We start from the raw sequence: 25,461 nt of genomic DNA, 5'->3' as shown, positions 1-25,461 counted from the left end.
TTGTACACAGAGTAGAGTACCACACACAGCATAGGGGATCACACAAGGGATCCCATTTCTGACACCAAATTGTAGAACCCCCCACCTCCCCCCCACACATTGATCAATTTGGTCAACTGGCATGTATTCTTGCAAGAAGGTGCACACAGAGTAGAGTACCAAACAAAGCATAGGCGATCACACAAGAGATCCCATTTCTGACACCAAATTGTAGAAAAAACAACCACATTCATCAATTTGGTCAACTGGCATGTATTCTTGCAGGGAAGTGTAAACAGGGTTGTACCACACACAGCATAGGAGATCACACAAGGGATCCCACTTCTGACACCAAATGGTAAAAAAACCCCCAGATGCATCAATTTGGTCAACTGGCATGGATTCTTGCAAGAAGGTGTACACACGGTAGAGTACAACACAAAGCATAGACGATCACACAAGGGATCACACTTCTAACACCAAATGGTAGAAAAAACAACCACATTCATCAATTTGGTCAACTGGCATGTATTCTTGCAAGAAAGTGTAAACAGGGTTATACCACACACAGCATAGGCGATCACACAAGGGATCCCACTTCTGACACCAAATTGTAGAAAAAAACCACGCATTGATCAATTTGGTCAACTGGCATGTATTCTTGCAGGAAAGTGTAAACAGGGTTGTACCACACACAGCATAGGAGATCACACAAGGGATCCCACTTCTGACACCAAATGGTAAAAACAACAACCAGATGCATCAATTTGGTCAACCGGCATGTATTCTTGCAAGAAGGTGTACACACGGTAGAGTACCACACAAAGCATAGACAATCATACAAGGGATCCCACTTCTAACACCAAATGGTAGAAAAAACAACCACATTCATCAATTTGGTCAACTGGCATGTATTCTTGCAAGAAAGTGTAAACAGGGTTATACCACACACAGCATAGGCGATCACACAAGGGATCCCACTTCTGACACCAAATAGTAGAAACCCCCCACCCCTCATGAATTAATTTGGTCAACTGGCATGTATTCTTGCAAGAAGGTGTACACAGTAGAGTACCACACACAGCATAGGCGATCACACAAGGGATCCCACTTCTGACACCAAATGGTATAAAAACAACTACATTGATCAATTTGGTCAACGGGCATGTATTCTTGCAAGAAGGTGTAAAAAGGGTAGAGTACCACAGAGCATAGGCTATCACACAAGGGATCCCACTTCTGACACCAAATTGTAAGAAAGCAACCAAGAAGTGCTCAGTTGGAATGTCTTTTCTATATCAAGAAGGTGTAAACAATGCAGAGTACGACAACACAGGCGACAACACAAGAGGTCCAACTTCTGACACCAAGTTAGTTTTGGGGGACAAAAAGGGTTGAACTATAGGAAAGAAAAAGCAGTCTCACCGTCCACATACTCCTGATAGGCCTCAAAAATGGCTTCAATGCCTTTCCATTTCCTTGGAGCCTCCAACTCATCTTCCTCCTGCCCAGATGAGTCGTCTTCCTCCACCTCGTCGTCATCATCATCATCATCAGTCAAGTGTTCCCGAGGAGACGCCGCATCCCGACTGGCTCGGGGAAAATGGTGGTGATGGCCGTTAGTGGCGTGCGGAGGGGTGTGGTTAGCGTGCGGAGGGGTGTGGTTAGCGTGCGGAGGGGTGTGGTTAGCGTGCGGCGCTTTGATCGGAGACGCCTCAGCCTTCACGCACGCCTCTGGGAGCCAGCTTGGCACTCCTTATAAGGAGACAACATCAGGGATATTTACTTTTACATCAAAACAATTAAAACCATGAGTAAGATTTCAAACTGGATCAAATCTAGATCAAGTTTGGCCTAACATGTCAACTCTGTACACACACTAAATGTATTTCACACATCATTTCAACAGATTTGACAAAGATAACAGTATGAAAATGTTAAAAGAGTTTTCAATCCGGATCAGATCTGGATTAAATTTGGCTTGACATTTAAACTCCAAACACAAACCAAATGTCTTTGAAAATTGTATTAATATTTCGTTCCAGATTAAATTCAGATTGAATGTGTCTGGACATTTCAACTCCAAACACATGCCAAATTTCTTTCAAATAAAATACGATTTAAGTGTCTGAATATTGTATTAGGCTTGCAATCTGGATTGAATCCAGATTGAATTTGTGTTGGCATTTTAATTCCATACATATGCCAATTGTCTTTTAAATAAAACAACATTTAACAGATATAACAGTATAAAAATTTTAAATTATTTGTGTTAATCCGGATCGATCTGTATTATATTTGGCTTGATATTTAAACTCCAAACACACACCAAATCCCTTTCAAATAAAATCAGATTTAAGTGTCCAAAATCATATTAGTCTTTCAATCAGTATTAAATCCAGATTAAATTTGTCATGACACTTCAAATCAAAACACATACAAAGTGTCTTTCAAATTAAATCCAATTTGACAAAGATAACAGTATTAAAATGTTAAATGAGTTTTCAATCTGGATCAGATCTGCATTAAATTTGCTTTGACATTTCAAGTCCATACACGGATCAAATTTCCTTCAAATGTAATCAGATATTAAAGAAACTGTAAAAGTGTCTGAACATCTTCAATGGTGTTTCACTCTGGATTAGATCCAGGTAATTAAAAAAAAAATCCTATACACAAAACAATTACTAAGAAAACTGAATTACTAAAAAAACTGACTTTACAAATATACAACTATGAAAAATAGTATTAGTTTTTTAATCCGAAACAAATCCAGATTCAATTAGGCTTGAAATGTCAACTCCAATAGACATGGATTGTCTTTCAAACAGATATAAGTGTCTACAACATCCTAGTAGTGTTTTAATCTGAATGTGATCCAGAACAACATTTGAACTCCAGACACATAACAAGTTTATTTGGAATGAAAGAATCTGATTTGACAGATGCAGGACTATGTAAACGATCAAAGGGGATCACTTTTTAATCAGATTTCTGAAAATGTCACATGAAGTTTTAATTTGAACGGGATCTGGATTAAATTCATGTTTACATGTTTTTAATTTTTTCAAATAGAATCATATACTAAAGATACTGTATACGTGTCTGAACACCTCAGAATCTGGATCAGACTCATATTAAACCTGATACTGACTACTGATTCCATGTAAATGTGCTGGATCTGACTCATATTAAACCTGATACTGACTACAGGTTCCTTATAAATGTGCTGGATCTGACTCATTTTAAACCTGATAATGACTACTGGTTCCTTGTAAATGTGCTAGATCTGACTCATACTAAACCTGATACTGACTACTGTTTCCTGGTAAATGTGCTGGATCTGACTGATATTAAACTGGTTCCTGGTAAATGTGCTGGATTTGACTCATATTAAACCTGATACTGATTACTGGTTCCTTGTAAATGTGCTGGATCCGACTCATATTAAACTGGTTCCTGGTAAATGTGCTGGATCTGACTCATATTAAACTGGTTCCTGGTAAATGTGCTGGATCTGACTCATATTAAACCTGATACTGACTACTGGTTCCTGGTAAATGTGCTGGATCTGACTAATATTAAACCTGATACTGACTACTGGTTCCTGGTAAATGTTGTGGATCTGACTCATATTAATCCTGATACTGACTACTGGTTCCTTGTAAATGTGCTGGATCTGTCTCATATTAAACCTGATACTGACTATTGGTTCCATGTAAATGTGCTGGATCTGACTCATATTAAACTGGTTCCATGTAAATGTGCTGGATCTGTCTCATATTAAACCTGATACTGACTATTGGTTCCATGTAAATGTGCTGGATCTGACTCATATTAAACTGATACTGACTGCTGGTTCCCTGTAAATGTGCTGGATCTGACTCATATTAAACTGGTTCCTTGTAAATGTGCTGGATCTGACTCATATTAAACCTGATACTGACTACTGGTTCCTTGCATGTACTGTATCTGACTCATATTAAACTGATACTGACTACTGGTTCCATGTAAATGTGCTGGATCTGACTCATCTTAAACTGGTTCCATGTAAATGTGCTGGATCTGACTCATATTAAACTGGTTCCTGGTAAATGTGCTGGATCTGACTCATATTAAACCTGATACTGACTACTGGTTCCATGTAAATGTGCTGGATCTGATCTGGATCTTGTTCCTGGTAAATGTGCTGGATTAAACCTGATACTGACTACTGGTCCCTTTCATCCTGCACAACATTATTAGGTAGCAATGCATCGTCCAACCACAAGATGGCAGCAAATATTTGTCATGTGTGCAACCAAAAAGCCGACTCACCTTTGTGGTGCGTGGACTGCAGCACCGCCTGGTGGAAGTGCTGAGCGAAGGCCTCGGGCGTGAACCTCTCCCAGGGCCTGACTCGACCGTTGTGGCCCGGACCCGGACCCGGGTCCTTCTTCAGAGGAGCGACTGCTACGTGGCCGTTGTGGACCAGCTGGTGCTTCTTGTTGGGTTCTGTGAACGCCGCCTTTTCCCCGCGGGGGGCCGAGGGCGGCGGCGGCGCCCACCCGGTGGGCTGCTTGTGCTTCTGTTTGTGTACATAGGGAGGGGAGGGGCTGGGGGAGTCGGGGTAAAGATGTCCGTTTGACTGACAGGAAGTGGGCGGGGCTGACGAGGACTCCCCTGCAAAGACACGAGAGCCTTTTCAGGAATCTCCCCCACTTTCCTTAGTGGACACCTACTTAGTGCTCCTGCATGGCTTCTCAGCTGGTGCAGGCGTCCCTAATAAAGCGTCTCACCTGTCGTCCTAAGCGGGCTGCTACATGGCGGTGCAGAGTTGTATCTCAGCGTGTCCAGCGTCACAATGTTCTTCTGTATGGCCTTCAGCAGCCCCTCCGTCTTCTCCTTATCTGGAAAAGACAAAGGTGGAGTAATTAGAGAGAAGGAGGACGAGGTCTGATAGAGAGAAGGAGGACGAGGTCTGATAGAGAGAAGGAGGACGAGGTCTGATAGAGAGAAGGAGGACGAGGTCTGCATCGTCACCTCTTCTCTGCTTGGGGCTGACGTGGGAGAGCTTGAACATGCGGAGGAAGTCCTTCTTCTCCGGCAGCTCGGGGGCGCCGTCCATCTGCTCGGCCGTGTACGGCGTGGTGAGCGGCGCCGGCGAGGCCTTCTTCTTGCCCTGCACGGCGGGCGGGGAGGGGCTCCGCTCCCTCAGCATCCTCCTCCTCTTCCTCTTCTTGCGCTGCAGGATCTCGTCGCAGCGGGCCAGCGGGACCAGGCCGCACGTGTGCAGGAAGTCCACCTTCTTCAAGCACAAGAAGGAGAGCGGGCGCACGTCAGCGGCCCGTTTGCATCCTAAATCTTCAACACCAGCTGCCAAACAAGCAGTCCCGCGTGCGCACGTTCACAGCTAGTTAACATCTAAATGTAGAGGTGTAATGGTACACAAAAATTCCGGTTCGGTACGTACTTCGGTTTAGAGGTCACGGTTCGGTTCATTTTCGGTACAGTAAGAAAACAACAAAATATACAGTTTTGGGTAGGGATGTCCGATAATGGCTTTTTGCCGATATTCCGATATTGTCCAACTCTTTAATAACCGATACCGATATCAACCGATACCGATATATACAGTGGTGGAATTAACACATTATTATGCCTAATTTGGACAACCAGGTATGGTGAAGATAAGGTACTTTTTAAAAAAAATAAAATAAGATAAATAAATTAAAAACATTTGTCTTGAGTAAAAAAGAAAGTAAAACAATATAAAAACAGCTACATAGAAACTAGTAATTACATTACAATTGATGTATTTGTAGATATTACTTTTTTTTTTTTTTTTTTTTTGTTGCTGTTACTTTCTTTTTTTGGGGTGGGGGGTTGGGCGGTATGGTTGGGATATAAACAAAAAATATTTGGACATTTAGGGCAGACAACAGATATAAGATGTATGTGAATATGATGTAATGGATAGGAATGTCTGATGCTGGATGTCAATAAAAATAAAATTAAAAAAAACAAAACAAAACAAAAAAAAACTAGTAATTAATGAAAATGAGTCAAATTAAGTGTTAAAGGTTAGTACTATTAGTGGAGCAGCAGCACGCACAATCATGTGTGCTTACGGACTGTATCCCTTGCAGACTGTATTGATATATATTGATATATAATGTAGGAAGCAGAATATTAATAACAGAAAGAAACAACCCTTTTGTGTGAATGAGTGTGAATGAGGAGGGAGGTTTTTTGGGTTGGTGCACTAATTGTAAGTGTATCTTGTGTTTTTTATGTGGATTTAATAAAAAAAACAAAAAAAACCACAAAAAAAACCCGATACTGATAATAAAAAAAACGATACCGATAATTTCCGATATTACATTTTAACGCATTTATCCGCCGATAATATCGGCAGACCGATATTATCGGACATCTCTAGGTGTAATGGTAGACAAAAATTCTGGTTCGGTACGTACCTCGGTTTAGAGGTCACGGTTCGGTTAATTTTCGGTACAAGAACAACAAAATATACAATTTTGGGTAGGGATGTCCGATAATGGCTTTTTGCAGATATCCGATATTCCGATATTGTCCAACTCTTTAATTACCGATACCGATATCAACCGATACCGATATATACAGTGGTGGAATTAACACATTATTATGCCTAATTGGGACAACCAGGTATGGTGAAGATAAGGTCCTTTTTTAAAAAAATAAAATAAGATAAATAAATTAAAAACATTTGTCTTGAGTAAAAAAGAAAGTATAACAATATAAAAACAGCTACATAGAAACTAGTAATTACATTACAATTGATGTATTTGTAGATATTACTTTGTTGTTGTTTTTTTTGTTTTTGCTGTTAGTTTCTTTTTTGGGAGGGGGTGGGGGGTATGTTGGGATATAAACAAAAAACATTTGGACATTTAGGGCAGACAACAGATATAAGATGCATGTGAATATGATGTAATGGATAGGAATGTCTGATGCTGGATGTCAATAAAAAAAAAAAGAAAAAAAAAGAAACTAGTAATTAATGAAAATGAGTCAAATTAACTGTTAAAGGTTAGTACTATTAGTGGAGCAGCAGCACGCACAATCATGTGTGCTTACGGACTGTATCCCTTGCAGACTGTATTGATATATATTGATATATAATGTAGGAACCGGAATATTAATAACAGAAAGAAACAACCCTTTTGTGTGGATGAGTGTAAATGGGGGAGGGAGGTTTTTTGGGTTGGTGCACTAATTGTAAGTGTATCTTGTGTTTTTTATGTGGATTTAATTTAAAAAAAAATAAATAAAAAAATAAAATCGTTACCGATAATAAAAAAAAAACGATACCGATAATTTCCGATATTACAATTTAAAGCATTTATCTCTATTTTTGGGTTATTTATTTACCAAATTTTCAAAATCTTCCACCAAAAATATTTTTCTCAGTGTAATATTTGATGTGAAGTAATGGGAACCTTGGATAGGTCAATAATTCATAATAACATTGATTTTGATTCAATATTATGTTTTGAGCAATGACAGTTTGAAAGAAAAAAAAAACCCAGCTTTGTTTTATTTGTCAACATTGCAACTTTTTCTAAATTACATTTAACCTTTAAGCTTTGTTATTTCACTTTGTTATGTTTTTGTTTATTTTAATAGTATTTTTAGAATGTGCCGTGGGCCTTTAAAACATTAGCTGTGGGCCGCAAATGGCCTCCGGGGCACACTTTTGACACACCTGCTACAGATAATAAAAAATTAAATGTGATAAATCTATGGATAAAAAGCAGAGCCTGGCGACGCATGCGCGTTTATCATAACTGTCTCGCTCTGTCTCTGCCCCTCCCTCACATTTTGTTTTGTTTTTAACCCCTTCTTAACCCTGAACGTACATTGAAAATACACGCAACCCTAACTCAAAATTCCAGACATTTGAGGCATTTAAGAAACTCCGCCCTGACAGCTCCGCAAAAGAGGACATGTCCGGTGAAAAGAGGACGTATGGTCAGTCTATACTAGCCCGTTAGCTGCTAGCATGCCGTGTGTTGTGCCTCGGTGTGCATTGTTTACACAACGTGCGTTACGCTACTTAATATGTCCGTGTGGAAACTCGTTCGGTACACCTCCGAACCCGAACCGGAACCCCCGTACCGAAACGGTTCAATACAAATACACGTTACACCCCTATCTAAATGTCCTCCAAAAAGCACATTTCTTTCTTGTCAAGTCCCCAGTGACAAAATGCGACAAAGACAACATATTTGATGTTCAAACTGATAAACATTTTTTTTAGCTTTAGAATTTGATGCCAGCAACACGTGACAAAGAAGTTGGGAAAGGTGGCAATAAATACTGATAAAGTTGAGGAATGCTCACCAAACACTTATTTGGAACATCCCACAGGTGTGCAGGCAAATTGGGAACGGGTGGGTGCCATGATTGGGTATAAAAGTAGATTCCATGAAATGCTCAGTCATTCACAAACAAGGATGGAGCGAGGCTCACCACTTTGTCAACAAATGCGTGAGCAAATTGTTGAACGGTTTAAGAAACACCTTTCTCAACCAGCTATTGCAAGGAATTTAGGGATTTCACCATCTACGCTCCGTAATATCATCAAAGGGTTCAGAGAATCTGGAGAAATCACTGCACGTAAGCAGCTAAGCCTGTGACCTTACATCCGTCAGGCTGTATCGCATCAACGAGCCACATCAGTGTGTAAAGGATATCACCACATATGCTCAGGAACACTGCAGAAACCCACTGTTAGTAACTACAGTTGGTCGCTACATCTGTAAGTGCGAGTTAAAACTCTCCTATGCGAGGCGAAAACCATTTTTATCAACAACACCCAGGAACGCTGTCGGCTTCGCTGGGCCTGAGCTCATCTAAGATGGACTGATGCAAAGTGGAAAAGTGTTCTGTGGTCTGACGAGTCCACATTTCAAATTGTTTTTGGAAAATGTGGACCATCCGGATTGTCCTAGGCGCAAAGTGTAAAAGGCAGCATGTGTGATGGTATGGGGGTGTATTAGTGCCCAAGACATGGGTAACTTACACATCTGTGAAGGCGCCATTAATGCGGACAGGTTTTGGAGCAACATAGACTTGGACCATGGACGCCCCTGCTTATTTCAGCAAGACAATGCCAAGCCACGTGTTGCATCAACGTGGCTTCATAGTAAAAGAGTGCGGGTACTTTCCTGGCCCGCCTGCACTCCAAACCTTTACTGAGTGTTGTTAAAAGGAAAGGCCATGTAACACAGTGGTGAACATGCCCTTCCCCAACTACTTTGGCACGTGTCGCAGCCATGAAATTCTAAGTTAATTATCAACGTCGTCAAAAGGCATGTTGTTGCAACATTGCTGTGATGTACTAAAGGTGTACCTCAGAGGAAGTGTCCAGTTTGAGCGCCGGTTGTTCCGTCACCCTCCTCAGGTGGGCTTTGACTTCCTCCTCGTCGCTCTCGTCGTACGACTCGTTCAAGTCGTAGTAGTAGCCTCCTTCCCGGGCCTCCTTCCTCCTCCTCTCCTCCATGTCCAGCTTGCTGAGGAGTCTGCGATGCTGCTGGAGGACTTGGTCGTACACCAGCGAGCCGTCCCTGCGGTCGGCCGGGGTCACGTGACGCGAGGCGGGGTCAGACAGGGGTGTGCACAGTGTCAGGTGGAGGTTGTTGCTGGCGTGACGGCGCTGGTGGAGGAGGTCCTGGGAGCCGCCTCCTCTCGCCGGCAAGCAGCGCTCGGGGGCCTCCGCCCTCCTCCTGGAGCCGTCCTCCGTCTTGTCGCCCCAGCTCAGGTGGGGTCGGTCGGCCCTGGTCAGACCCGGGGGAGGTCGGATAGGCGGGTTGGCTTTTCGACGGGAATCGGCGGAGGAGTCCACGAGGGAGGCCGGGTTCCAGAGCGTGGTTGGAGGAGCGAGAGCAGCTTTGGGGGAGATGAGAGGAGGGGGGCCACCGAGGGCAGGTCCTCCATCTTTGTTGCTATGGTGATGGTGGGCTGTTCTGTGGAGGCACATTGTTACATCCATCCATCCATCCATTTTCTACCGCTTATTGTCCTCACCTATGGCCGTCTCTCCGAGGCTCCTTCGCTTCCGTCGGCCCCTCCCGCTCGTGTCCTCGCTGCCGGGCGAGCCACGCCTCCTCGTTGGCCCTCTGAGACATCATGGCCGACGCCAGGGCCCCGTGGATGCCACCCCCCGGCGGAGCGTGGTGCTTACCCAGGTGAGAGGGCACCAGGCTGGGCAAGGGGTGCGGGACGGAGCCCCTGGAGGAGTGGAAGTTCAAGGGGAGGGGTTTATGTGCTGGGAAACCTTGGGGCTCCGCCTCCTTGGGTTGATCTGGGAAGACGACATCGGAAATAAAAGTCAAGCGTTTAAAAACATTACATTTAAAAATGACATGGAATTCAAGTAAATTAGGACCTTTTTTATTTTTGATTCAACTCATTTTGAGGCATACCAAAGACTATAAAAACGGGAGCCTTCACCTCCCTGCTTGGCACTCAGCATCAAAGGTTGGGATTGGGGGTTAAATCACCAAAAATGATTCCCGGGCGCGGCCACCGCTGCTGCTCACTGCTCCCCTCACCTCCCAGGGGGCGATCAAGGGTGATTTCGCCACACTTATGGTGTGTGTGTGTGACAATCATGGGTACTTTAACTTTAAAAAAAACCAAAACGGAATTAATATGAATAAACAATAACAAATGTAAAAAAAACAGGGCTGTCAAAAATAATGAGGTAAAGGAGCCACATGTAATAATTTCACGTCAAGTCGTCATTAAATGTCCCCGATATGTCAAAAGGCATTAATAAAACATCTTCTTATGCTCATTTCAAATTACAATTACAATTACATACTTGCCAACCTTGAGACCTCTGAATTCGGTAGATTGGGGGTGGGGGGGTTGAGGTGGTAGCTGGGGTGTATATATTGTAGCCCGGAAGAGTTAGGGATACAAGGGATTCCGGGTATTTGTTTTGTTGTGTTTATGTTGTGTTACGGTGCGGATGTTCTCCCCAAATGTGTTTGCCATTCTTGTTCGGTGTGGGTTCACAGTGTGGCGCATATTTGTAACAGTGTTAAAGTTGTTTATACGGTCACCCTCAGCGTGACCTGCATGGCTGTTGACCAAGTATGTCTTGCAGTCACTCACGCGTGTCTGCACGCCCTTAAAGGCCTATTGAAATGAAATGTTCTTATTTAAACGGGGATAGCAGATCCATTTTATTTGTCATACTTCATCATTTCGCGATATTGTCATATTTTTGCCGAAAGGATTTAGTAGAGAACATCGACGATAAAGTTCGCAACTTTTGGTCGCTGATAAAAAAAAAGCCTTGCCTGTACCGGAAGTAGCGTGACGTCGCAGGTTGAAAGGCTCCTCACATTTGCACATTGTTTACACCAGCAGCGAGAGCGATTCTGAGCGAGAAAGCGACGATTACCCCATTAATTTGAGCCAGGGTGACAGATTCGTGGATGAGGAACGTGAGAGTGAAGGACTAGAGTGCAGTGCAGGACGCATATTTTTTCACTCTGACCGTAACTTAGGTACAAGCTGGCTCTTTGGATTCCACACTCTCTCCTTTTTCTATTGTGGATCACGGATTTGTATTTTAAACCACCTTGGATACTATATCCTCTTGAAAATGAGAGTCGAGAACGCGAAATGGACATTCACAGTGACTTTTATCTCCACGACAATACATCGGCGAAGCACTTTAGCTACGGGGCTAACGTGATAGCATCGTGCTTAACTGCATATAGAAACAGACGAAATAAGCCCCTGACTGGAAGGATAGACAGCAGATCAACAATACTACCAAACTCTGGACCTGTAACCACACGGTTAATGCTGTACCGCCTGGCGAAGCCTAGCAATGCTGTTGCTAACAACGCCATTGAAGCTAACTTAGCTACGGGACCTCGACAGAGCTATGCTAAGAACATTAGCTATCCACCTACGCCAGCCAGCTCTCATCTGCTCATCACCACCCGTGCTCACCTGCGTTCCAGCGATCGACGGCGCGACGAAGGACTTCACCACGATGATCGGTGCGGTCGGCGGCCCGGAGACGGAGGAAGTCAAGGTGAGGACAGCGGCGCGGCGGCGGGCGTTGTAGCTTTCGACGACACCCCGGCCGCCAGCAGAGTCGGCAAGAAACATATATTTCCCCAAAGTTACGTACGTGACATGCACATAGCGCCACGCACGTACGGGCAAGCGATCAAATGTTTGGAAGCCGAAGCTGTACTCACGGTAGCGCGTCTGCTATCCAAGTCAAAGTCCTCCAGGTTGTGTTGCTGCAGCCAGCCGCTAATACACCGCTTCCCACCTACAGCTTTCTTCTTTGCAGTCTCCATTGTTAATTGAACAAATTGTAAAAGATTCACCAACACAGATGTCCAGAATACTGTGGAATTTTGCGACGAAAACAGACGACTTAAGCCGGCTACCGTGCTATTCCAAAATGTCCGCTTCAACCAGTGACGTCACGCGCAAACGTCATCATACATAGACGTTTTCAGCCGGAAGTTTCCCGGGAAATTTAAAATGTCACTTTATAAGTTAACCCGGCCGTATTGGCATGTGTTGCAATGTTAAGATTTCATCATTGATCTATAAACTATCAGACTGTGTGGTCGCTAGTAGTGGCTTTCAGTAGGCCTTTAACTTATAAAGTGCAATTTTAAATTTCCCGGGAAACTTCCGGCTGAAAACGTCTATGTATGATGACGTATGCGCGTGACGTCAATGGTTGAAGCGGAAGTATTGGCACACCATTGTATCCCAATACAAACAGATCTGTTTTCATCGCAAAATTCCACAGTATTCTGGACATCTGTGTTGGTGAATCTTTTGCAATTTGTTTAATGAACAATGGAGACTGCAAAGAAGAAAGTTGTAGGTGGGAAGCGGTGTATTAGCGGCTGGCTGCAGCAACACAACCAGGAGGACTTTGACTTGGATAGCAGACGCTGTCCTCACCTTGACTTCCTCCGTCTCCGGGCCGCCGACCGCACCGATCATCGTGGTGAAGTCCTTCGTCGCGCCGTCGATCGCTGGAACGCAGGTGAGCACGGGTGGTGATGAGCAGATGAGAGCTGGCTGGCGTAGGTGGAGAGCTAATGTTTTCAGCATAGCTCTGTCGAGGTCCCGTAGCTAAGTTTGCTTCAAGTTAGCAACAGCATTGCTAGGCTTCGCCAGGCGGTACAGCATTAACCGTGTGGTTACAGGTCCAGGGTTTGGTAGTATTGTTGATCTGCTGTCTATCCTTCCAGTCAGGGGCTTATTTTGTCTGTTTCTATATGCAGTTAAGCACGATGCTATCACGTTAGCCCCGTAGCTAAAGTGCTTCGCCGATGTATTGTCGTGGAGATAAAAGTCACTGTGAATGTCCATTTCGCGTTCTCGACTCTCATTTTCCAGAGGATATAGTATCCCAGGTGGTTTCAAATACAAATCTGTGATCCACAATAGAAAAAGGAGAGAGTGTGGAATCCAAAGAGCCAGCTTGTACCTAAGTTACGGTCAGAGCGAAAAAAGATACGTCCTGCACTGCACTCTAATCCTTCACTCTCACGTTCCTCATCCACGAATCTTTCATCCTGGCTCAAATTAATGGGGTAATCGTCGCTTTCTTGGTTCGAATCTCTCTCGCTGCTGGTGTAAACGATGGGGAAATGTGAGGAGCCTTTCAACCTGCGACGTCACGCTACTTCCGGTACAGGCAAGGCTTTTTTTTTAATCAGCGACCAAAACTTTATCGTCGATGTTCTCTACTAAATCCTTTCAGCAAAAATATGGCAATATCGCGAAATGATCAAGTACGACACATAGAATGGATCTGCTATCCCCGTTTAAATAAGAAAATTTCAAGTTGTTTATACGCCACCCTCAGTGTGACTTGTATGGCTGTTGACCGAGTATGACTTGCAGTCACTCACGTGTGTCTGCTGAAGCCGCATACAACACGTGACTGGGCCGGCACGCTATTTGTATGGTGGAAAAGCCGACGCGATGACAGGTTGTAGAGGACGCTAAAGGCAGTGCCATCACGGCACACCCTTAATATTGTTGAAAATCGGGAGAAATTCGGGAGAATGGTTGCCCCGGGAGATTTTCGGGAGGGGCACTGAAATTCGTGAGTCTCCCGGAAAAATCGGGAGGGTTGGCAAGTATGCCTCCACAGCTTTATATCGGAGGGATGCTTGGGCGGGTACCGTGTCTGTTGGGGGTCAGCCTCCCGCCCGGCCGGGCCCTGTCCTCCGGCGGTGCCCTGCGAGGCGCCGCCTCGGCCAGGTAGGCGTGGCTCTCGGCCGCCCGGACCATGTGCTGCTGCCTCTCCCTCTGCCTCTCCTTCTGTCTGTCCAGCAGCTCTCTCTCCCGCTCCTCCTCCCTCTCCTTCTCCTCGCGCTCCCTCTCCTTCTCCCGCTCGCGCTCGTGCTCCCTCTCGCGCTGGCGGAGCTCGTTCTCCATCTGCAGCCTGTGGGGGGGCGGGGAGAGACAAGTATGAGGGGAGGGGAGGGGGGAGGCGAGAGATGCAACACCCAGCGTGAGGCACACACCGGTGAAGCTCACACAAATAAAGACGCGGCACTCCATTTAGCGTGAGGGGGAAATAATCCACACGCAGCACCGGTGGAGATGAAGAATTCAAGGGAACCACATGGGAGAGCACACACGAATATGCCATTCAGACAATATAGGGACTTGCAACATCTCCCCAGAGAGCAGTGAGCTTCTTCTTCTCCTTTGTGCGAAGGGCAGCGTGTGTGTGCGTGTGTGTGTGTGCGTGTGTGTGTGTGTGTGTGTGTGTGTGTGTGTGTGTGTGTGTGTGTGTGTGTGTGTGTGTGTGTGTGCTAAATATAGCCGCAGACTCATTAGACAGCGAGGACGCTGGTAAAGTACCTCTCCACCAGCACACTGTGGTTCATCTCTCCAGGGTAGCGACCTCCAGGCAGGTGTAGGTGCAGGCCAGAGGGGTGGAGGGAAGGGAAGGCTCCCCCCGCAGGCACGGAGTAAAACTGCGAGCGCAACGCCGACATGCACAAGGACTCCTCCATCCTGCGGCGGAAGAGAGGCGAAAAATGAGTCCCCACTTTGTCGGAACGTCGTGAACGCGGCGGGCCGTTCCGCTCCCGCCTGCTCACCTGGGCAGGGACAGGCGGTGGTGCATGAAGGCCGGGTGGTGGTAGAAGGCGGCGGCGGCGGCGGCATGAGCGGCGAGGCCAGGGTCCAGATTCAGCGGCACGGACGTCAGCCGGAGGTCGTCTGGTGTGGCGAAGGGCCGCAGCGCTCTCAGGTACTCCTCGGGGACGGCGCCCGAGGGGACGGCAGGGTGCATCTGCCCAGGTAGACTGTACCACACACACACACACACACACACACACACACACACACACACACACACACACACACACACACACACACACACACACACACACACACACACACACACACACACACACACACACACACACACACACACACACACACACACACACAGGAATGAATGAGATGTAATGTTAAATAAATAATGAATAGATTATAACACGTGTGTGAAACTCAAGAGCCTTGGGGCCAGATCTGGCCCGCCACTTTATTTTATGTGGCCCGCCACATCATTTGATGTGGTCCGACATGTCATTTAATTTGGACCATCACATTATTTAAAGTGGCCCGCCACCTCATTTTACATGGCCCGTCACATTATTTAATGTGGTCAGTCACATTTTTTTTTAAAGTGGTCCACCACATCATTTAATGTGGTCTGTCATGTTATTTACCATGGTTCGCCACATCATTTAAGGTGGCCCACCTTGTCATTTAAAGTGGCCCGCCACATCATTTATTTTGGTCCTTCACATCATTTAATGTGGTCTGTCATGTCATTTAAAGTTGTCTGTTGTATCATTTAATTTGGAACATCACATTATTTAAAGTGGCCCGTCACCTCATTTTACATGGCCCGTCACATTATTTAATGTGGTCAGTCACATTTTTTTAAAGTGGTCCACTACATAATTTATTGTGGTCTGTCATGTTATTTACCATGGTTCGCCACATCATTTAAGGTGGCCCGCCACATCATTTATTTTGGTCCTTCACATCATTAATGTGGTGGTCTGTCATGTCATTTAAAGTGGTCTGTTGTATCATTTAATATGGGCCGTCACATTTTTCAAAGTAGTCCGCCACATCAAGGCCCGTCACTTTATTTGATGTGGTCCAACATGTCATTTAATGTGGTCCGCCACCTCATTTCATTTGGACCATCACATTATTTAAAGTGGCCCGCCACCTCATTTTACATGGCCCGTCACATTATTTAATGTGGTCAGTCACATTTTTTTAAAGTGGTCCACTACATCATTTATTGTGGTCTGTCATGTTATTTACCATGGTTCGCCACGTCATTTAAGGTGGTCCGCCACATCATTTATTTTGGTCCTTCACATCATTTAATGTGGTGGTCTGTCATGTCATTTAAAGTGGTCTGTTGTATCATTTAATATGGGCCGTCACATTTTTCCAAGTAGTCCGCCACATCAAGGCCCGTCACTTTATTTAATGTGGTTCGCCATGTCATTTATTGTGGTCCGCCACCTCATTTAATTTGGACCATCACATTATTTAAAGTGGCCCGCCACCTCATTTTACATGGCCCGTCACATTATTTAATGTGGTCAGTCACATTTATTTTAAAGTGGTCCACCACATCATTTATTGTGGTCTGTCATGTTATTTACCATGGTTCGCCACATCATTTAAGGTGGCCCACCTTGTCATTTAAAGAGGCCCGCCACATCATTTATTTTGGTCCTTCACATCATTTAACGTGGTCTGTCATGTCATTTAAAGTTGTCTGTTGTATCATTTAATTTGGGCCATCACATTATTTAAAGTGGCCCGCCACCTCATTTTACATGGCCCGTCACATTATTTAATGTGGTCAGTCACATTTTTTAAAAGTGGTCCACTACATCATTTATTGTGGTCTGTCATGTTATTTACCATGGTTCGCCACATCATTTAAGGTGGCCCGCCACATCATTTATTTTGGTCCTTCATATCATTTAATGTGGTGGTCTGTCATGTCATTTAAAGTGGTCTGTTGTATCATTTAATATGGGCCGTCACATTTTTCCAAATAGTCCGCCACATCAAGGCCCGTCACATTATTTAAAGTGGTCCGCCATATCATTTATTGTGATCCGCCACCTCATTTAATTTGGACCATCACATTATTTAAAGTGGCCCGCCACCTCATTTTACATGGCCCGTCACATTATTTAATGTGGTCAGTCACTTTTTTTTTAAAGTGGTCCACCATATTATTTAACGTGGTCTGTCATGTTATTTACCATGGTTCGCCACATCATTTAAGGTGGCCCGCCACATCATTTATTTTGGTCCTTCACATTATTAATGTGGTGGTCTGTCATGTCATTTAAAGTGGTCTGTTGTATCATTTAATATGGGCCGTCACCTTTTTCCAAGTAGTCCGCCACATCAAGGCCCGTCACTTTATTTGACGTGGTCCGACATGTCATTTATTGTGGTCCGCCACCTCATTTAATTTGGACCATCACATTATTTAAAGTGGCCCGCCACCTCATTTTACATGGCCCGTCACATTATTTAATGTGGTCAGTCACATTTATTTTAAAGTGGTCCACCACATCATTTATTGTGGTCTGTCATGTTATTTACCATGGTTCGCCACATCATTTAAGGTGGCCCACCTTGTCATTTAAAGTGGCCCGCCACATCATTTATTTTGGTCCTTCACATCATTTAACGTGGTCTGTCATGTCATTTAAAGTTGTCTGTTGTATCATTTAATTTGGAACATCACATTATTTAAAGTGGCCCGCCACCTCATTTTACATGGCCCGTCACATTATTTAATGTGGTCAGTCACATTTTTTAAAAGTGGTCCACTACATCATTTATTGTGGTCTGTCATGTTATTTACCATGGTTCGCCACATCATTTAAGGTGGCCCGCCACATCATTTATTTTGGTCCTTCACATCATTAATGTGGTGGTCTGTCATGTCATTTAAAGTGGTCTGTTGTATCATTTAATATGGGCCGTCACATTTTTCAAAGTAGTCCGCCACATCAAGGCCCGTCACTTTATTTGATGTGGTCCAACATGTCATTTAATGTGGTCCGCCACCTCATTTCATTTGGACCATCACATTATTTAAAGTGGCCCGCCACCTCATTTTACATGGCCCGTCACATTATTTAATGTGGTCAGTCACATTTTTTTAAAGTGGTCCACTACATCATTTATTGTGGTCTGTCATGTTATTTACCATGGTTCGCCACGTCATTTAAGGTGGCCCGCCACATCATTTATTTTGGTCCTTCACATCATTTATTGTGGTCTGTCATGTCATTTACAGTAAAAAAAACCTAGCAACTCAGTCATCGGAATTTTCTGTGAAATACATATTTATAAATACATTTTTTTAAACATAAAAAGGTACCACTGTTTGAAAATTTTTTTTTTTAAATGGCAGCTTGGTAAAAAAAAAACAATTTGACATTTTACTGTAAATGGAAGAACAGTCACACTTTTTTAGTTGTGGCAGCCAATTTTTTTTACTGTGAAATTTACAGTTATACACCGTAAAAAACATAGGTCTTACAGTAAAAAAAAACTTGTATACGTAATTTGATTTTTATATATACATTTTTAGTTACACTATAAAAACATTTCACAGTAAAAAAAAAAACTGGCAACGGAAGAAATCTGACTTTTCTGTGAAATACATATTTATAAATAAAAAAATTTTTTTTAACATAAAAAGGTACCACTGTTTAAAAAAATAAAAAATAAATGGCAGCTTGGTGGCAAAAATTTTACTGTAAAAATGTAAAAAAAAAAAAGTCTACATTTTACTGTAAATGGAAGAACTGTCACACTTTTTTAGTTGTGGCAGCAAGTTTTTTTTTACCGTGAAATTTACAGTTATACACCGTAAAAAACATAGGTCTTACAGTAAAATAAAACTTGTATATGAATTTGCCTGTAATTTGATTTTTATATATATATATTTTTTAGTAACACTATAAAAACATTTTACAGTAAAAAAAACTGGCAACGGAATTAATCGGAATTTTCTGTGGAATACATATTTATAAATAAAGACATTTTAACATAAAAAGGTACCACTGTTAAAAAAATAAAAAAATAAATGGCAGCTTGGTGGCAAAAATGTTACTGTAAAAATAAAAAATAAAAAAAATTCAACATTTTCCTGTAAATGGAAGAACAGTCACACTTTTTTTTAGTTGTGGCAGCCAGTTTTTTTTTACTGTGAAATTTACAGTTATACACTGTAAAAAACATAAGTCTTACAGTAAAAAAAAATGTGTATAAGAATTGCCTTGAATTTGATTTTTATATATATATTTTTAGCTACATTTTAAAGAAAAAAAAACTGGCAAAGGAATTCATCTGAATTTTCTGTGAAATACATATTTATAAATACAAACATTTTAACATAAAAAGGTACCACTGTTTAAAAAAATAAAAAATAATGACAGCTTGGTGGCAAAAATTTTACTGTAAAAATGTAAAAAAAAATAATCTACATTTTACTGTAAATGGAAGAACAGTCACACTTTTTTAGTTGTGGCAGCAAGTTTTTTTTACCGTGAAATTTACAGTTATACACCGTAAAAAACATAGGTCTTACAGTAAAATAAAACTTGTATATGAATTTGCCTGTAATTTGATTTTTATATATATATTTTTTTAGTTACACTATAAAAACATTTTACAGTAAAAAAAAACTGGCAACGGAATTAATCGGAATTTTCTGTGAAATACATATTTATAAATACAAAATTTTAACATAAAAAGGTACCACTGTTTAAAAAAATACAAAATAAATGGCAGCTTGGTGGCAAAAATTTTACTGAAAAAATGTAAAAAAAAAAAATTCTACATTTTACTGTAAATGGAAGAACTGTCACACTTTTTTAGTTGTGGCAGCAAGTTTTTTTTTACAGTGAAATTTACAGTTATACACCGTAAAAAACATAGGTCTTACAGTAAAATAAAACTTGTATATGAATTTGCCTGTAATTTGATTTTTATATATATAGACACTTGTGATTTAGGGCTATATAAATAAACATTGATTGATTGATATTTTTAGTTACACTATAAAAACATTTTACAGTAAAAAAAAACTGGCAACGGAATTAATCAGAATTTTCTGTGAATTACATATTTATAAATACAATTTTTTAAACATAAAAAGGTACCACTGTTTAAAAAAAATGGCAGCTTGGTGGCCAAAATTTTACTGTAAAAATGTAAAAAAAAATTCTACATTTTACTGTAAATGTAAGAACAGTCACACTTTTTTTTAGTTGAGGCAGCCAGTTTTTTTTAACCGAGAAATTTACAGTTATACGCCGTAAAAAACATAGGTCTTACAGTAAAATAAAACTTGTATATGAATTTGCCTGTAATTTGATTTTTATATATATAGACACTTGTGATTTAGGGCTATATAAATAAACATTGATTGATTGATATTTTTAGTTACACTATAAAAACATTTTACAGTAAAAAAAAACTGGCAACGGAATTAATCAGAATTTTCTGTGAATTACATATTTATAAATACAATTTTTTAAACATAAAAAGGTACCACTGTTTAAAAAAAATGGCAGCTTGGTGGCCAAAATTTTACTGTAAAAATGTAAAAAAAAATTCTACATTTTACTGTAAATGTAAGAACAGTCACACTTTTTTTTAGTTGAGGCAGCCAGTTTTTTTTAACCGAGAAATTTACAGTTATACGCCGTAAAAAACATAGGTCTTACAGAAAAAAAAACTGGCAAAGGAATTCATCTGAATTTTCTGTGAAATACATATTTATAAATAAAAATATTTTAATATAAAAAGGTACCACTGTTTAAAAAAAAAAAAAAAATGGCAGCTTGGTGGCAAAAATTTTACTGTAAAAATGTAAAAAAAAATTCTACATTTTACTGTAAATGGAAGAACTGTCACACTTTTTTAGTTGTGGCAGCCAGTTTTTTTTACCGTGAAATTTACAGTTATACACCGTAAAAAACATAGGTCTTACAGTAAAAAAAAACTTGTATATGAATTTGCCTGTAATTTGATTTTTATATATATATATATTTTTAGTTACACTATAAAAACCTTTTACAGTAAAAAAAAAAAACTGGCAACGGAATTATCGGAATTTTCTGTGGAATACATATTTATAAATAAAAACATTTTAACATAAAAAGGTACCACTGTTTAAAAAAATAAAAAATAAATGGCAGCTTGGTGGCAAAAATGTTACTGTAAAAATGTAAAAAAAATTCTACATTTTACTGTAAATGGAAGAACAGTCACACTTTTTTAGTTGTGGCAGCAAGTTTTTTTTTTACCGTGAAATTTACAGTTATACACTGTAAAAAACATAGGTCTTACAGTAAAAAAAACTTGTATATGAATTTGCCTGTAATTTGATTTTTATATATATATATTTTTAGTTACACTATAAAAACATTTTACAGTAAAAAAAAAAAACTGGCAACGGAATTAATCGGAATTTTTCTGTGAAATACATATTCATAAATAAAAACATTTTAATATAAAAAGGTACCACTGTTTAAAAAAAAATTTAAAAAATGGCAGCGTGGTGGCAAAAATTTTACTGTAAAAATGTTTAAAAAATTCTACATTTTACTGTATATGGAAGAACTGTCACACTTTTTTAGTTGTGGCAGCAAGTTTTTTTTTTACCGTGAAATTTACAGTTATACACCGTAAAAAACATAGGTCTTACAGTAAAATAAAACTTGTATATGAATTTGCCTGTAATTTGATTTTTATATATATATATTTTTAGTTACACTATAAAAACATTTTACAGTAAAAAAAACTGGCAACGGAATTAATCGGAATTTTCTGTGAAATACATATTTATAAATAACATTTTGTAACATAAAAAGGTACCACTGTTTAAAAAAATAAAAAATAAATGGCAGCTTGGTGGCAAAAATTTTACTGTAAAAATGTAAAAAAAAATATCTACATATTACTGTAAATGGAAGAACTGTCACACTTTTTTTTAGTTGTGGCAGCAATTTTTTTTTACCGTGAAATTTACAGTTATACACCGTAAAAAACATAGGTCTTACAGTAAAATAAAACTTGTATATGAATTTGCCTGTAATTGAATTTTTATATATATATATTTTTAGTTACACTATAAAAACATTTTACAGTAAAAAAAACTGGCAACGGAATTAATCGGAATTTTCTGTGAAATACATATTTATAAATAAAAAAATTTAAACATAAAAAGGTACCACTGTTTTAAAAAAAATGGCAGCTTGGTGGCAAAAATTTTACTGTAAAAATGTAAAAAAAAAATTCTACATTTTACTGTAAATGCAAGAACAGTCACACTTTTTTTTAGTTGTGGCAGCCAGTTTTTTTTTACCGAGAAATTTACAGTTATACGCCGTAAAAAACGTAGGTCTTACAGTAAAAAAAACCTTGTAGCTCAGTCGACAAAACTTCTCCATGAAAAATTTTTTTTTTTCTTTCCCAATTTACAGTAATATGGTGTATTGAGGATGCCTATATGTTTAAGAGTTATTTCTTTTTACATAGCCATGTTTAGAGTATCTAGTACTTTTCCTTTGTATATTCTACTAGTTTCTGTTGTGTTCAGAGGTCTGTTTTGTGTCTTGAACTTGGAATGTGAATACCTCCCCCACTGGTTCCTTATCAGTGTTGCGAGGGGGAGACGGGGGTTTTCTTTGTGTGAAAAGGATTCGGCTTTTCCGTTGGAATGCCAGATCAACTAGAGTAGCCGATATGAATGTATTGGTTAAGTTGACCTCCTAAAGCTTTAGTAGAACTTGAAAATATTCCAATTCTGTCTTGATGGTCCTTCTTACTCAGCATATATGTCATCGAAAGAACTTGGGATTGACCAGTAACTTAGATTCCCTGGGAGAAAGAGCTGGTCGACGCAACGGGTGGAAAAAATTTAAAAAAAACACAGTAAATTTTACGGTAAAATCTGTTTTTACAGATTTAAGTTGGATGGAAAACTTAAAAGATATTCATGTCTTTACATTTATTTTGACCAAAAAATATTTGGGAAGTAAGATCATTCAATATTTGTTGCAATATTGGAGAAAATAAAGTTTAAACTATATGCAATTTCACGCAGTATGTATATTTATATATTTCAAAGTACTTTATAATAATAATAATAATAATAATGATAATATCAATGAGGGATTTTTAATCACTGCTATGTTGAAATTGTTACTAATATTGATACTGTTGTTGATAATATTCATTTTTGTTTCACTACTTTTGGATTGTTCCGTGTCATGTTTGTGTGTCCTCAATTGCTCTGTTTATTGCTATTCTGAATGTTGCTGGGTTGCAGGCCTGGCCCTAACCAATCTGGCGCCCTAGGCAAGATTTTAGGGGGCACCCCCCCCCACATCGGCAGTGAAGTGTATATACTCACAAGAAACCGAATAGCTTTGTCTTTGACCTTTTGTTTTACTTAAAGAAAGCAAATTAACATATTATATGAGAATGTTATGTTATGATTATCTTTAACCGAATCACAGCAGTGCTCAAATTAAAAAACAGCATTCCCTCTCATATGATATTGCTTAATTAACATTAATGATGTGCACTTTAACAACTAGGCTTACAACTATACCTAATATATAAAGGGGTGGAAAAGTGACTATTACCTGCAGGGCAAACATTAGCTAACCAGAAGGCAATAACAATGTCAACAAAAAACAGCTGCTTAAAAGATCTAATACAAATGTCCCTGAGGAATGTAAGGTGGGAGTACTGTAATTACCTAACGTTACATTATTATTTTCCATAACAATTTAGCCCCCTCCACAATATTAACACAACGTTAAAACGGAACTAGCTATTTATTGATTAGCAATTGCCGAATCATGTAACATTAGCTTAATGCTAAAAAGCCAGGTTACTATCACATTCTGTAACAGACAAATAATTTCATGTAGGCTAACGTTACCTACCTGCTACCTCTGTCTTTTTCTCGTTTCTCCTCTTCTTTTCTCTTTTTTCTTCCCTAGACACCTGACAGTTTTGGCCGTTTTGACATCTTGTGTTGATTTTTTGATGTGGTGACGTCCAAAAAGAGTCATGATACGGGAAGGGAGGGGGAACACCATGCGGGGGGAGGGGGGGGGGGGGGGGCGTAATGTTGTAACAAATAATATTTCAATTAAATAGGCTTTACTTTGCATTTTAATTAACGTGGGATTATTATTTTTTGTATTCAGAAATAATAGTACCAACTTTTTTTTTTTTATCTCCAACATTTGTGGCACTGGCGTGGTGCCCCCTGATGGACGGCGCCCTTAGCATTTGCCTATACGGCCTGCTGGGTCGGGTTTGGTTTTGGAATTGGATTGCATTATTATGGTATTGTTGTGTATTGTTTTGTTGGATTGATTAATAAATTCATTAAAAAAATAAAAAATAAATAAATAAATTTAAAAAAATAAATAAATAAAATAAAAAATAAAAAATTAAAAAAAAAAAAAATAATAAAAAAAAAAAAATTAAAAAACAAAACAAGTACTTTATTGACGCATGGTATTTCCAGGCGCTCGCGGGCCTCATTAAGTGACGTGGTGGGCCTTATCCGGCCCCCGGGCCTTGGGTTTGACACCCCTGCTTTAGAGCCACTAGCACAGTCCAACAAGAGCTTTATCTGTAATGAGCCTTTTGGAAAAATGTAAAGATTGCATTGTCAACGACACATCGTAGTGTTCTTATCGTATATAATAATACTAATAATGTGTATTTATAATGACGTGTAAATAAGTTTTGAAGTATTTGGATGGGTGTCACGTGACTGGGATGACTTAGTGAGATTGTTGTTGTCCATACAAGGTCATGCGTGGCAGAGCGTGCTTGCCTGAGGCTCTGCATGCGCGGGTCTTGCATGACGGAGCTGGGGGTGAGGCCAAAGGGGTGCGCCAGCGGGTGAAGCGGGGCGACGGGCGGGGTCCCCCTGTCCTGCTGGGGATGGGCGGTCTCGGCGGAGGTGACCGCTCGCTCCGCCCTGCCCGGCCTGTGGACGCTGGGCTCGGCCTGGGAGAAGGACGAGGCGAGAGGAGAGAGTTAGCTGAGAGGAAAGTTGAGGGGAAAAAAAGCGGTCTTAAAGACGGGCGCCGCTCCCCCCAAGCTCAGGGGAGCGTAAAGATGGGTGTGACATGTCAGTGTGGGTCAGGATCAAAGTGGGGAACTGATCCTAATATCTGAGTCTTCATCCAACACATCCTCTCTCTCATTGCTCCATTTCATCTTGGATTGGGAGGCCGCCGCATATTGACAATAATGACAAGAGCGCTCTGCTGTTCTTAAGAAACATTGCGAAAACACCAATTCAAAGATCCTCTATTC

The 25,461-nt window shown here is 40.6% G+C and overlaps 1 protein-coding gene across 2 annotated transcripts in view; it reads right to left on the bottom strand.

The window, feature by feature from the left end:
• The window catches only part of LOC133646032 (genetic suppressor element 1-like), a 163,207-nt gene that overhangs the window by 2,731 nt on the left and 135,015 nt on the right, over positions 1–25,461 (bottom strand). For both annotated transcript variants that reach the window (XM_062040985.1, XM_062040986.1), the window contains 10 exons: positions 24,974–25,149; positions 15,126–15,332; positions 14,884–15,039; positions 14,196–14,458; positions 10,030–10,306; positions 9,356–9,968; positions 5,002–5,266; positions 4,758–4,868; positions 4,297–4,641; positions 1,405–1,734 (listed from right to left, as the gene is read on the bottom strand). In XM_062040985.1, the coding sequence (XP_061896969.1) occupies positions 1,405–1,734; positions 4,297–4,641; positions 4,758–4,868; positions 5,002–5,266; positions 9,356–9,968; positions 10,030–10,306; positions 14,196–14,458; positions 14,884–15,039; positions 15,126–15,332; positions 24,974–25,149 (2,743 nt within the window). The remainder of the gene's footprint in view (positions 1–1,404; positions 1,735–4,296; positions 4,642–4,757; positions 4,869–5,001; positions 5,267–9,355; positions 9,969–10,029; positions 10,307–14,195; positions 14,459–14,883; positions 15,040–15,125; positions 15,333–24,973; positions 25,150–25,461) is intronic.

This window comes from Entelurus aequoreus, linkage group LG03 (genome assembly GCF_033978785.1).
Source record: "Entelurus aequoreus isolate RoL-2023_Sb linkage group LG03, RoL_Eaeq_v1.1, whole genome shotgun sequence".
Taxonomy (NCBI): Eukaryota; Metazoa; Chordata; class Actinopteri; order Syngnathiformes; family Syngnathidae; genus Entelurus; species Entelurus aequoreus.
Note: the sequence above shows the minus strand (reverse complement) of the source record. Positions and strands in the feature narration are given on the sequence as shown.